This window comes from Delphinapterus leucas, chromosome 1 (genome assembly GCF_059928025.1).
Source record: "Delphinapterus leucas isolate spDelLeu-1000000601 "Yukka" chromosome 1, BTC_Dleu_Yukka2, whole genome shotgun sequence".
Lineage (NCBI taxonomy): Eukaryota > Metazoa > Chordata > Mammalia > Artiodactyla > Monodontidae > Delphinapterus > Delphinapterus leucas.
In genome coordinates this window covers 102,595,315-102,610,086 of record NC_143129.1, presented here as the reverse complement: position 1 = coordinate 102,610,086, position 14,772 = coordinate 102,595,315, and the positions used below count along the sequence as shown (strand labels likewise).

The window sequence follows — 14,772 nt, the reverse complement described above, 5'->3', positions numbered from 1 at the left end:
GTTTAGGGAAATTTTGTACCACTGTTTGAAAGACAATATAGAAAGAAACGTCTGATGTTACCTTTAGTTCTGATGTTTTCTTAACAGAAGAATATACAAGGTGAAGACCCAATAAACAGAAACTTAAAGTTTTGTGAAGTATTGCCAATTTTTGTTTATCTTAGTCAAATTCTTTCACCTCTCAATTTACCTTTTATAATTAATCTTTTATTTCATTCATTCAGTAAATTTTTATAGTGATATGTGCCAGTTACAATTTTCAGTGATATACTTTGGTAAACAATGCAAATGAGATTTCTGTTATCATGAATCTTATTTTCTATTGGGGAGAGACATTCATTCAACAAACCAGAAAACAAACAAGATATTGTCAAATAGTGTTAAGTGCTTAGAAAATAGTTATGAATGAATGCTGTGAACATTTTATGACCTCAGTTTTCCCTTCCTAAAATATTTGTTACATTTACTTCAGCATAGTTGGTTTTCTTGAGTGAAATGCTAATTTCCTTTGCTTTACTTTCCTACTGATTATTGTTTTTAGTACAAGTACAGATAACAATTATATTCTTTTCATGTTTTGTAAGAAACCAAACTCAATCTAAAAGTAAAATTTTCGATTTTATCCACCAGTCACTCTGTTTTACTTCATGCATAAAAGCTGCAGTTACCTAGAATGTTCAAGTTATTTGGCATCTGAAATCCTTGTTTTCATCTGTAAAAATTGTCTCTGGCTAACAAACTATAACACTTCTAAGTCATTTTAAGTCAATGGGAAATTTGGTAATAAAGTAACTCTATAGTGATAGATTAATAAACATTTAATTATGTATCATTAAGGTAATCATCTCATATTTAGATTAATTTATTGCCTTCGAATTGCACATAGAACCTTTTAAAATATATCATTGCTATTATATTAAGAGTTCCTTCATGTGTTAGATATTTGACGTCTGATTTTAATCTTTAACTTTAATTTACTAAAAGAAAGTTTATCTGTGTTTAAAGACTCACACATTTGAACCAATTCAGATAAGCATCGCTCTCTAGCACTGATTCTTAATCTATTTTGGGTGACAGATTCCTTTAAGAATCAGATATGATTATGGAACGTCATCACACAAAAGTTGACATAAGTATAGCCATACATTCTGCAGATACCATAAGAGGGTTTGAAGACTCTTTTTAGCTCATCCTTGACCCCCAAGTTTAGAGCAACTCATCTGTAGTAATGGAGTTCATAGGTTTGTGTATATTAAGGTTAATATATTACTTTGTTGTGTTTTCTGTTAGGCTTACCTCACTTTTCTTCTGGTATTTTCCGCTGCTGGGGAAGGGATACTTTTATTGCCCTTAGAGGTCTGCTGCTGATTACTGGACGCTACTTGGAGGCCAGGTAGGAAATCTCTAAAAAGTTGCAATGCAGGTTTATGTTCGAATGTTTTTCACATGCTCTTCAAACATTTCTTATTCATCTATTCTCAACATTTGGGAGGCATGTTTTCCTTAGGTGTGTTTTTTAATTTTATTTTTTATATATTCAATTAATAGGATCATAGAATTTCAAAGAAGTGAAAATCTTTAAAGTTACCAAATTCTAACCCTTCATGTTACAGATCAGGTTATCTTTAGCATTTGCTACTTTATTTCAAGTAAAACTAAAAAATGTATAACCATATTACTAACATCACTCACTAAAGAGTAAAATTTCTATGCCCAAGTTAAGTGTAAGAACTCAGATGAACTTTTAGGTAAAATTGGAAAGTCTGCCATTTTTTGTTCTTCCATAATGAAGGCATTGCTGGCTTTTTGATGGAGTCCGGTAGAAAGAATTATAATACCAGGTTTTCTTCTTTTTAATGTGAGACCTCGTAACCTCCAGTTTTATGTTTTCTAGACTTAAAATAGTGTTTTCTTATGTCACAATATTATGTATGAATTTATCGGAGGTAGAAAAGAAAGGCTCTACATCAGTGCTGTATAGTGTTCCACAAATCAGCAGTGTCACCATCATCTGACAGCTTGTTAGAAATGCAAATTCTTGATCTCTATGCTGGATCTGCTGAATCCAAACCTGGGGGTGGAAAGGGCAGAGTTGGCAGATGGCAATCTGTGTTTTCACGGGGGCTCCAGGTGATTTTCAGCGGCCTAAGACTAAAGTTTGAAATCACTGCTCTGCAAGTTAAAACTTGTAGCAAAAAAAGCATTTATATGATACCTTATTTTGATGTCACCCGAGAAATAACTGGAGGTTTGCCTCTCCAAATGACAAGTTTTATTTCTTATCCTTTTAAAATTGGAAATTTCTAAGTGAGCATCTAAAATGTATTATATGCTTCCCTATACTAACCTAATATATAATAAGACATTTTATTATGGACTTAAGATACTATTATGGGGCTATAGAAATTTGGGAGGCTGTGTGCTTCTCCCCCAAATGCCCCTAAATGACCGTGATTAAGAAGTAGGAAGTGGAACGTCAGGAGCATAGTATAGTGGTTAAGAATTTGGGTTTGGGCCAGACTACCAGGTTCTAATCCTGGTTCCAAATGCCCACCTGACAAATTATTTGTTCTCTTTGTGCTCTTCGTAGAATGGTTATAGCACTTACCTTATAGGGTTTTTGTGAGGATTAAATAAGCTAATACAGTTAAAGTATCTAGAGCAATGTCTGCCACATGCTAAGCACTCCATAAATGCTCATTTTTAAAATAATTATTGTTACTTTCATTGTTATCTGGGCTCCCAATGATCACTTCTATGTACTGTCAAAAATTTCTGCTACTTAGTTTTACATATGACTGTCTAGATCAGGCATCAGCTAACTATGGCCTGTCAATTGTTTTGTATGACCTATGAGCTAAGAATGGTTTTTACATTTTTAAAGGATCATTAAATATATATATATATATATATATATATATATATATGATGAGACCATATATGGCCAACAAAGCCTAAAATATTTACTATCTGACCCTTTACAGAAAAAAGTTTGTTTACCCCTGATCTAGATGATTTCCCAGAATATAATGCATTTGTTACGGTAGTGCTAGCTGCTATAAATTATAAACTCTTAAATTTCAATGGCTTTTCACAAACGAAATTCATTTGCTTGTGATCCTGTACGGGTGTTGAGGAGGGAACTTTCTACTTAGTGGTGAAGGGATATAGGCTTCTTTATCTTCAGGATATACCATCTTCCAGGGACTCTAGGTTCTCTCCAGTCAGCTGGCAGAGAGGGAAAGAGAGCCTGAGGAACACACACCTGTTCCATGTACTTAACATTCTTTTGCCTTAGAATGCAGTCATTTAGCCACAGCCAAGTGTAAGGTAGGCTGGGATGTATAGGAAAGCCATTTTGGTGGACACATGGATGTCTCTACCACAGATAGTTCTACTTCCACCCTCTGCAGAGATGTTCATGGACAGAGGACTTTTTATTCAACTTTCTCATGTATGACATGTTCTAGATGATTAAGATTGCTAATACTCTGACTTTTTATTAATTGGAAGTATCACAGTCCATACTAACACTTTTGTACTGCGAAGATAAAAAGTTCCTCTTACACTATAATTTAAGAGATGGGCATGGGACTTCCCTGGTAGCGCAGTGGTTAAGAGCCCACCTGCCAATGCAGGGGACACGGGTTCAATCCCTGGTCCGGGAAGATCTCACATGCCACGGAGCAACTAAGCCTGTGCGCCACAACTACTGAGCCCATGTACCGCAACTACTGAAGCCCGCATGCCTAGAGCCCGTGTCCTGCAACAAGAGAAGCCACTGCAATGAGAAGCCCGCACACCGCAACGAAGAGTAGTCCCCACTCACCACAACTAGAGAAAGCCCATGCACAGCAATGAAGACACAACACAGCCAAAATTTTTTTTTTAATTTTTTAAAAAGAAATGGGCATTGAACTGATATATAGAATTAATTAAATTTCTAAATGGTTTAGCCAAAAAGCGTTGAGGCCTAGAGATTTTAAATGCCTTTTCCAAGGTCATACAGATGGCAACACTAGGATTTAAATCTCAGTCTTCTTATTTCTCAGTTTCATGCTCTTTCTAGAATGCCATGCCATCTTACAAAGTTGTCATTTGGTGTATGATAGTAGAATAACACTTTGAAAGATAAAATTTTCTCTACAAGTTTTTGAAAATAAATTATGTTTTTCAAGGTCAGTTTTTACCCATTTATTTTCTTATATGGTTGTTTTATTCTTGGTATCTGCTATTTAAAGTAATAAGATTCATGTTCTTAGTTCCTCAGATTTTGAAATACGAGGGATTTCAAAAGTAAAACCTAGAGCTATGAGGGACCTTAAAAATCACCCAGTCTAATCCCAAACTCCACAGATGAAAAAATATTCTCCCAGAGGTGGTTAGTCACACAGATTGTTAGAGAAAAAGACAGGGCTAAGATCAAGGTTCCTAACTTTTAATTCAGTGCTTATTTTATATTATGACCTCTTTCTACATGAAAACACAAAGAAATAAGGGCAGGAGAGAAAATACATAAAAAATAATGATTACCAAGAGTGACTTTTTTGTCTTCAATTTTTTAAGTGATTGTTTTCATGTCAAATGATTCACCTAATTCTGTTGTTTTAGGAATATTATTTTAGCATTTGCTGGTACCCTGAGACATGGTCTCATTCCTAATCTCCTGGGTGAAGGAACTTATGCCAGATACAACTGCCGAGATGCTGTGTGGTGGTGGCTGCAGTGTATTCAGGATTATTGTAAAATGGTCCCAAATGGTCTAGACATTCTCAGGTGCCCAGTTTCCAGAATGTATCCTACAGATGATTCTGCTCCTTTGTCTGCTGGTACACTGGTAAAGATCATTTCTTAAAATAATTTTTTTTCCTGAAAAATGACTTTTAGCGTCTAATATAAAATACATGTAAAATTAAGAACCTGAATCTTACAAATTCTTCAAATATTGGTATTTATTTAGCACCTGCTGCTACTATGAGAGATTACAGAGATAAGACTTGCTGTTTGCCTAAAGAGCTTGCAACATGGTAGAAGAGGTGATGTGTATATAATACAATCATTGCAAAAAAGAGGGAAGTGCTATGTAGTCTCATAAAAGAAAGAGAGATGATCTAGTAGGTGGGTCTCAGGGAGGACTACAGAAAGTAACTAAAATTTCACCTAAACTAAACCTTGAAAGGTGAGTAGGATTTCATCAGAGATGAGGGAAGTTGTGAGAAGATATTAAAGATGAAATGAATAATAAAGCACAGGGTGGATTGGCGCACAGTTTAGGAAATACTGCTCAGTCTAGTTTGGCTTTTTGTGTAGGGTACCTATAGGGTAGTAAGGGATCGTGGAAAGGGTGGACCAGGTTGGAGAGCCTTGGCTACCAATCCAGGGAGTTCAAAGTTTATCTTATGAGCAGTGCAGAATGAATAAACATTTTTTTGTGTTCTTTTTTCCCCCAGGGATATTGTACTTTTGCCACTTCTGATCTGCATTTATGTTACAGTTTATTTGGTATGGAGGACTTCTAAGCTACCTCAGGGCTAGCATAGATTTATGTCACTACCATGTTTCTATCATGAAGTGTTCAAAGAATATTTGTCCAAAAAATTTTGTAACCTAAAGTAAATTACCATTATAGTATATAGTTTGTCTCCATTGCTATGTATGTGGATGAATTAGAAGAGCAATGCCAATTTAAAACTCAGATTTCTGTATAATAAGCTAGATTCATTTATTAGCTGAACTGTTCACTCTAACGCAGATTACACAAGCTCACAAGATTATTTTTCATGTATCAGCAAATTACAAATTATTTCATGTCACAGAATTTATAGTTAAAACTACAGTATGTTAAATGTTCATATGCCAAAGGTCTGATCTATTATATGATGTATAGGAGCTGCTTCTTTCCCCAGTCCCACCCCTTATCCCCGTTTCTCCTTTTAAGGGAAAAATATATGTTTCCACAAAACTTCAGTTGTGGAATTTGGGAGACGATAAGAAAAATGTGATTTCTAACAGAGGTAACATCCATTATATCTCAAACAGGATCAACCATTGTTTGAAGTAATACAGGAAGCTATGCAAAGACACATGCAGGGCATACAGTTCCGAGAAAGGAATGCTGGTCCACAGATAGATCGGAACATGAAAGATGAAGGTACATAACTTTAGGTACATAGTAAAGATTTAGTGATGAGATGAAATTAAACCTTGTAATTGTTCATTTATTTCACAAGTATTTTATTTGTGTATAAAACTTCAGAATATAATAATGAAAAAGATTAAGAGTTTCTGATCTCACCAGTTTAGTTTTAGTTTCTAGAGGAAAGATAAGATGTTATATCTTTTGTCAGCCAGTTTGAAAGGTAATTTTGGTGCTTGAATTTATAATCATAACAATAATTGCTAATAATTGAGTGCTTGCTATGTGCTAAGCGTTGTGCTAACTACTTTACCTACGTTATTCCCATTTAACACTTCTGAGAACATTGGGCATGAGTTACATTGTTCCCTTTTTTATTGATAAGGTGACTGAAGCAGAGTAGTTTGCCCAGAGTCACACAGGTGCTAAGTGGCAGAGCTAGGATTTCATCCATAGTTTGTCTGCCCCATAATCTAGGCTCTTATAAAATACTTTTTATAAAGAGGTTTATTTGTATTCAGAGTTAAAATATACTTTTATAACCTCTTTGAAATTCATCATATTCCTATTTTTATGGCACACTGTCATCATCATTAGCCAGTGCAAGGCTAACAATAATTTATTTTATTACTCATTCCCCTAAGAGACATTCCAGTGGGTTTGTTGTATATTCATGTATTGTCTTGCAAAATATATATTGCTTTAAGTGCATGTAGACCTTTTTTTCAACTTTTTAATTTTGAAAGAATTGGGGACTGATAGAAAGTTACAAAAATGACACATAAGCGTACCCTGAACCCTTCATCCAGCTTCCCCCAATGAGGACATCTTATATAACTGTAGTACAATATCAAGATCAGGAAATAGATATTAGTGTCATACTGTTAGCTAAGCTATAGACCATATTCCTTTTTCACCAGTTTTACGTTAACTCATCTGTGTGTGTGTGTATGTGTGTGTGTGTACTTCTGTGCAGTTTTACCTCATGTATAGTTTCATGTAACCACTACCACAGTCAAGGTACAGAGCTGTTCTGTCACCAAAGAGGTTTTCCTTGTGCTATCCCATTATAGTCACACCAGCCATCCCTGGTCTCTAACAACTGCCAATCTGTTTTGCATCTCTATACTTTGTCATTTTGAGAATGTAGATAAATGGAATCATATAGTATGTAACCTTTTGAGATTCGTTCTTTCACTAAACATAATCCCCCTTGAGAACTATCCAAGTTGCTGCATTTATCAATATTTTATTAGTTTTTATTGCTAAGTAGTATTCCCTTTTATGAATGCACCATTCATCTTTTGAAGGATATTTAGGTTGTTTCCAATTTTTTTGGCTAATACAAATGGAGCTGCTATAAACATTCATATACAGGTTTTTGTGTAAACATAAGTTTTCATTTCTCTGAGATAAATGCCCAATAATGTGATTGGGTGATGTGGTCAGCACATGTTTTGTTTTATAAGAAATTGCCAAACTATTTTCATTTCATATTCCCACCAGCAAGCTGGATAGATCCAGTTTCTCCACATCCTTGCCAGAATTTGTTGTTATCACCTATTTTCAGATGTGCTGATAGTTGTGTAGACCACTACACATTGTGGTTTTGATTTGCATTTCCCTATTAATGGTTTTAAACATCTCTTCACGTGCTTATTTACCATCCATATCCCCTCATTGATGAAATGTCTATTCATGTCTTTTATCCATTTTCTAATTGGATTGCTGGTTTTCTACTGTTAAGTGTGTGTGGTGAAATACACATTTACCATTTTATCATAAAGTATATCATTTTAGCCATTTTTAAGTGTACAGTGCAGTGGCTTTAAGTACATTTGCACTGTTTTTCAACCATCATCGCTATCCATCTCCAGAACTTTTTCATCATCCCAAACTGAAACTATACCCAGTTAGCAATAATTCCTCATTCTCTCCCTTGCTAGCCCCTAGTAGCTACTAATCTACTTTCTGTCTCTATGAATTTGACTATTCTAGGTACCTCATATAAATGGAAGTATGTAATTTTTGTCTTTTTATGTCTGGCTTATTTCACTTAACATTGGTATATCAGAGCTACATATACTATACTCTTATGACCTTTGTTTAAACACTACCACATTCCTTTCCAGAATTACTGCACCAGTCTCTATTCCCATTAACAATCATAGTAGCTTCTTAAGTGTCCATATGCCTACCAACATTTGGCATTATCCTCTAATGCCAAATATGGGTGTAAAGCCATATGTAATTGTTTTAACTCGCAATTCTCCTGTTATTGAATTTGAGTATTTGCTCATATGTTTATTGGCCTCTTTGGAAAGTTTCCTTTTCTATAAATTATTTGTTCATGTTCTATGCCTTTACTCATCTTTCTTTTGGCATTCCTGTATTTTTCATGTTGATTATCAGGAGTTTTTTGTTTATTCTAGATATTTGTCCATCATTAGTTTTAGAATTGCACAAACCTTTTCCCAATTTATCTATGGTGTCCTTCACCATATTTCATTTCAGAAATCCTACCCCACCTTCATGTCTCAAAGATAATCTCACATTAACTTCTATTAACTATGTGAGTTTGCCTTTTACAATTTTTTTTTTTTTTTTTTTTTTTGCGGTACGCGGGCCTCTCACTGTTGTGGCCTCTCCCATTGCGGAGCACAGGCTCCGGACACGCAGGCTCAGCGGCCATGGCTCACAGGCCTAGCCGCTCCGCGTCATGTGGGATTTTCCCGGACCGGGGCACGAACCCATGTCACCTGCATTGGCAGGTGGACTCTCAACCACTGCACCACCAGAGAAGCCCTACAAATTTTTTTTAAAAGAAACAATTCTTTCCACTTTAATTCATTCTATTTTTGTTCTTATGATTCTTGTTTTCAAGACCTATATCTGTATTAATTTACCATGTCTATGTTCATTTCTTTAACTTATTAAAATCCATATTGACCCCTAACAGAATAAGTAATTTAGTGTGTGCCCCTCTCCCCGAATTCCTATTTGATATTATCTAGGTGGAATTTCAGTTTGAATTGTTATGACTGTACTTCTTTTTGTTTTCTTTGGTTATTGCTTTTTCTTAGGCAACAATAAACTTTTATGTGTAATTTGATCATCTTTTCATTCCGTCTCTCTTACTAGTATCCTCTAAGATTTATTTCTTTCCTTATTTGAGTTAATCAGATGAGCTTATTTATTTATGTTAATATATGAAAACCTCTCAGAACAGTGCCTACTACTACAGTGCCTTGCTGTAGTCATTTTATTGTTGCTATATGAGTATCTTTAGTGCTGCTATATGAATGTTTTTAAAGTTGGAACTTACATGTCAAGCGCTCTGAGGCATTGTATGGCTGGCAGTATTTTTATTATGCTTTCATATTTAAATGACAGATTAGACATAAATGCTTTTTTTCTTCAATGCTTTAGAAAATATTATTCTGTTGACTTCTTGTTTCCAATATTGCTATTGAAAGGTATATGGACCTATACCTTGTTCCATTAGAAGTGATCTACTCTTTCTTTCTTGAAGATTTTAGAACCATCTCTTTGTCTGAATTCAGGATTTTACTCTAACTTTCCTTATCTGTTTCATTTGGTACTGTATGAGTGCTTTTAACCTGAGATCTTTCTTGATTCTAGGATATTTATCATTTTATTTCTTCAAGTATTTTCTTCCTTCTCTTTCCACTTTCTGGGGATACTTTTGTCAGGATAGCTTTTGATTTAATTCTATCCCCATAGCTTTTATTTTATTTTATTATTATTTTTTTTTTTGCGGTATGCGGGCCTCTCACTGTTGTGGCCTCTCCCATTGCGGAGCACAGGCTCCGAACACGCAGGCTCAGCGGCCATGGCTCACGGGCCTAGCCGCTCTGCGGCATGTGGGATCTTCCCGGACCGGGGCATGAACCCGCGTTCCCTGCATTGGCAGGCAGACTCTCAACCACTGCGCCACCAGGGTAGCCCCCCATAGCTTTTAGCTCTTTTTTTCTATTTTCTCCCTTTAACCATTCCTGCTACCTCTGGAGAATTTTTCAATCTTATCTTCCATCTCACTAATTCATTCTTAGCTGTGTCTATCTACTATTTAGTCCCTTATTATCACTTTGTTTTCTTTATTTCAACTATTAAAATTTTCAGACCTGGGCTTCCCAATGGAAGTGCTCCGCAATGGGAGAGGCCACAACAGTGAGAGGCCCGCGTACAGCAAAAAAAAAAAAAAAAAAAAAAAAAAAATTTTCAGACCTAACGTCTCCACTTAGTCATTTTTAATGTCTTTTGTTCCTGCTTCATGTTAATAATATCTCACCTATGTCTTTGAGGATATTTATTTTGCTTATTGTATATTATTGGTCCACCTGTTCCAGTAATTCTGCTTCATGTGAAATATGTTACTCAGCTTCTCTCTTTTATATAGTCATTAGACTTCTCTGGTATCTGATGTTTATCTTTTCCCAATAAGCTCATATTCCCTTGATTATTAGCTACTCTGTAAGCACTGAAAAGAAGCAATCTCCTTAAGTTGTAACACAGCAGCCTTACGAGCCGAGGTGGAATAAAAGTCCAAAGTGTCTGGTCAGGTCTCACGTATTTTTAGTTTGTTTTGTTTTTTTTGTTTGTTTTTTTTGGAGGGGGTTATTTTTTTTAAGGAATTTATTTAGTTTTGGCTGTGTTGGGTCTTCATTGCTGCACACGGGCTTTCTCTAGTTGAAGTGAGCAGGAGCTACTCTTCTTTGTGGTGCACGGGCTTCTCATTGCAGTGGCTTCTGTTGTTGCAGAGCATAGGCTCTAGGCACGTGGGCTTCAGTAGTTGTGGTCCGCGGGCTCAGTAGTTTGTGTCTCGTGGTCTCTAGAGCACAGGCTCAGTAGTTGTGGTGCACAGGCTTCATTGCTCCGCGGTATGTGGGATCTTCCTGGAGCAGGGCTCAAACCCGTGTCCCCTGCACTAGCAGGCGGATTCTTAACCACTGCACCACCAGGGAAGTCCTCACGTGTTTTTATTAGTTTCTCCCAAACATTATGTGACTTCTTCACATCAATACCTCACATATACTTCTGTAGTTTCTCCAGGGTTGATTGTGGGGAGGGAGCCAATAGCCTGGAATACTTTGCCAACTCATCAGAAAGTGCAAAAATAAATTTTCTACCCACTTTTTGCATTTGAAACAACCTATTCATTCATAGTCATTTTGACTTGTGTACCTTTTTGTATGTGTTCTTATGACTTTGTAGCTAAATCTCTGAGATTTACTCACTAAACATTGACTATCCAATTATTTAATATCAAATAAATTAAAAAGCTCTTTGCCTTTGTGTCATATATTTAATATCAAATAAACTGAAAAGCTCTTTGCTTTTGTGTATCACTTGACAAACATTTTCCAGAAGCTAGTACCTCTATTCCTAGCTCATAATAGAGGAAATAGGAGGAGGTAAAAGTAGCTTGCCCAAGGACATACATCAACCATCCATTAATAAACATAGGGGGAAGCATTCAATCTCACCAGTACTCAAACAAATTCATGTTAAAGTAGATCACTGTATATATATATATATATATACCACATCTTCTTTATCCATTCATCTGTTGATGGACATTTAGGTTGTTTCCATGTCTTGGCTATTATAAATAGTGCTGCTGTGAACATTGCGGTGCATGTATCTTTTTGAATTAGAGTTTTCATCTTTTCTGGATATATGTCCAAGAATGGGGTTACTGGATCATATGGTAGTTCTATTCTTAGTTTTTTAAGGAACCTCCTTACTGAAGTGAGCCAGTGAACAGTTTTGAGCAGGAGTGATATGACCTAACTTAGATATTAAAAATATCACAGTGACTGCACCAACTTACATTCCCACCAACATTGTACAAGTGTACCCTTTTATCCACATCCTCTCCAACATTTTTTATTTGTAGGCTTTTTGATGACAGCCATTCTGACAGATATAAGGTGATACCTCATTGTGGTTTTATTTTCATTTCTCTATTAATAGCTGTGTTGAGCATCTTTTCATATGCCTATTAGCCATCTGTATATTTTCTTTGGAAAAATGTCTATTCAGGTCTTTTGCCTATTTTTTATTCATTATTTGGGTTTTTTTAATATACTGTGTTATATGAGCTGTTCATATATTTTGGATATTAACTGCTTATTGCTTGCATCATTTGCAAGTATTTTCTCCCATTCTGTAGGTTGTCTTTTTGTTTTGTTGATGGTTTCCTTTGATGTGAAAAAGCTTTTAAGTTTAATTAGGTCCCATTTGTTTATTTTTGCTTTTATTTCTTTTGCCTTAGGAAACAGATCCAGGAAAATATTGCTGTGATTTATGTTAAAGAGTGTTCTGCCTATGTTCTCTTAGTTTCAGGTCTTACATTTAGGTCTTTAAATCATTTTGAGTCCATTTTTGTACATGGTATGAAGGAATGTTCTTATCTCATTGTTTTACATGTGTCTGTCCAGTTTTCTCAGCACAACTTATTGAAGAGGCTGTCTGTTCTCCTTTGTGTATTCTTGCCTCCTTTGTCATAGATTAATTGACCATAGCTGCATGGGTTTACTTCTGGGCTCTCTATTCTGTTCCATTGATCTATGTGTCTGTTTTTATGCCAATACTATGCTGTTATGATTACTGTAGCTTTGTAGTATAGTCTGAGGTCTGGGAGGGTTATACCTCCAGCTTTGTTCTTTTTCCTCAGGATTATTTTGGCAATTCAGGGTCTTTTGTGGTTCTGTATAAATTCTAGGATTATTTGTTCTAGTTCTGTGAAAAAAATATCATGGATATTTTGATAGGGATTTAAATCTGTAGATTGCTTTGGGTGGTATGGCCATTTTAATAATATTAATTCTTGCAATCTAATAGCACAGGATATCTTTCCATTTCTTGGAATCATCCTCAGTTTCCATCATCAATGTTTTATAGGTTTCAGAGTATAGGTCTTTAACCTCCTTGGTTTAGTTTATCCATAGGTTTTTGTTTTGTTTGTTTTGTTTTGTTTTTTTACTTTCTCTTTCTGATATTTCATTATTAGTGTATAGAAGTGCAACAGATTTCTATTTATTGATCTTGTATCTTACAACCTTGCTGAATTCATTTATTAGTTCTAATAGTTTTGGGATGGAGACTTCAGGGTTTTCTATATAGAATATCATGTCGTCTGCAAATAGAGACAGTTTTACCTCTTCCCTCCCAATTTGGATACCTTTTATTTCTTTTTCTTGTCTGATTGCTGTGGCTAGGACTTCCAGTACAGTGTTAAATAGAAGTGGCAAGAGTGAGCATCCTTGTCTTATTCCTGAATTTAGTAGGAAAGCTTTCAGCTTTTCACCATTGAGTATTTTTGTTGGCTGTGGGTTTGTAGTAAGTGGCCTTTATTATGTTGAGATATGTTCCCTCTATACCTATTTTGATGAGAGTTTTTATCATGAATGAATGTTGAATTTGGTCAAATGCTTTTTCTGCATCTATTTATTTCTTTTTATTTATTTATTTTTGGCTGCATTTGGGTCTTTGTGGCTGTGCAAGGGCTTTCTCTAGTTGCGGCGAGCCGGGGCTACTCTTCGTTGTGGTGCGTGGGCTTCTCATTATGGTGGCTTCTCTTGTTGCGGAGCACGGGCTTTAGGCACAAGGCTTCAGTAGTTGTGGCATGCAGGCTGAGTAGTTGTGGCTTGCAGACTCTAGAGCACAGGCTCAGTAGTTGTGGCGCACGTGCTTAGTTCCTCCACGGCATGTGGGATCTTCCTGGATCCGGGCTCTAACCTGTGTTCCCTGCATTGGCAGGTGGATTCCTAACCACTGCACCAACGGGGAAGCCTTCCGCATCTATTTAGATGATCATGTGATTTTTTTTCTTTCCTTTTGTTAATGTGGTGTAACACATTGATTGATTTGCCTATGTTGAACTATCCTTGTGACCCTGGAGTGAATCCAGCTTGATCATGGTATATGATCCTTTTTATGTATTATTGGATTCAGTTGGCTAATATTTTGTTGAGAATTTTTTCACCTATATTCATCAAAGATAGTGGCCTGTAATTTTCTTTTTTGTAGTGTTTTTGTCTGGTTTTGGTATTAGGGTGACAGTGGCCTAGTAGAATGAATTTGGGGATGTTCCCTCCTTTCAGGTTTTTGGAATAGGTTCAGAAGGATAGGTATGAGGTCTTATTTATATGTTTGGTAGGATTCCCCTGTGAAGCTTTCCACTCCTGGAATTTTGTTGGCTGGGAGTTTTTAAATTACAGATTCAATTTCACTTCTAGCAATCAGCCTGTTCAAATTGTCTGTTTCTTCTTGACTCAGTCTTGGCAGGCTGTATATTTCTAGAAATGTGTCCATTTCTTCTAGGCTATCCAATTTGTTGGCATATAACTATTCATAGTATTCTCTTATGAATTTTTGTATCTCTGTGATAGCATATATTATTTCTCCTCTTTCATTTCTTATTTTGTTTGTTTGGATCCTCTCTATTTTTTCTTGATGAGCCTGACTAAAGGTTTATTAATTTTCGACAAAGTAACCTAGGTTGTAGGTTTTTCCCTTTCAGGACTGTAAATATATCATGCCACTCCCTTCTGGCCTTCAAAGTTTCTGCAGAGAAATCAGCTGATAATCTTATAGGAGTTCCCTTGTAT

General features: G+C 35.8%; 1 protein-coding gene across 2 annotated transcripts in view; it reads left to right on the top strand.

The window, feature by feature from the left end:
* AGL (amylo-alpha-1,6-glucosidase and 4-alpha-glucanotransferase) overlaps positions 1-14,772 on the top strand; it is an 83,262-nt gene that overhangs the window by 44,024 nt on the left and 24,466 nt on the right. For both annotated transcript variants that reach the window (XM_022584250.3, XM_089922361.1), the window contains 3 exons: positions 1,291-1,393; positions 4,612-4,837; positions 6,040-6,151. In XM_022584250.3, the coding sequence (XP_022439958.1) occupies positions 1,291-1,393; positions 4,612-4,837; positions 6,040-6,151 (441 nt within the window). The remainder of the gene's footprint in view (positions 1-1,290; positions 1,394-4,611; positions 4,838-6,039; positions 6,152-14,772) is intronic.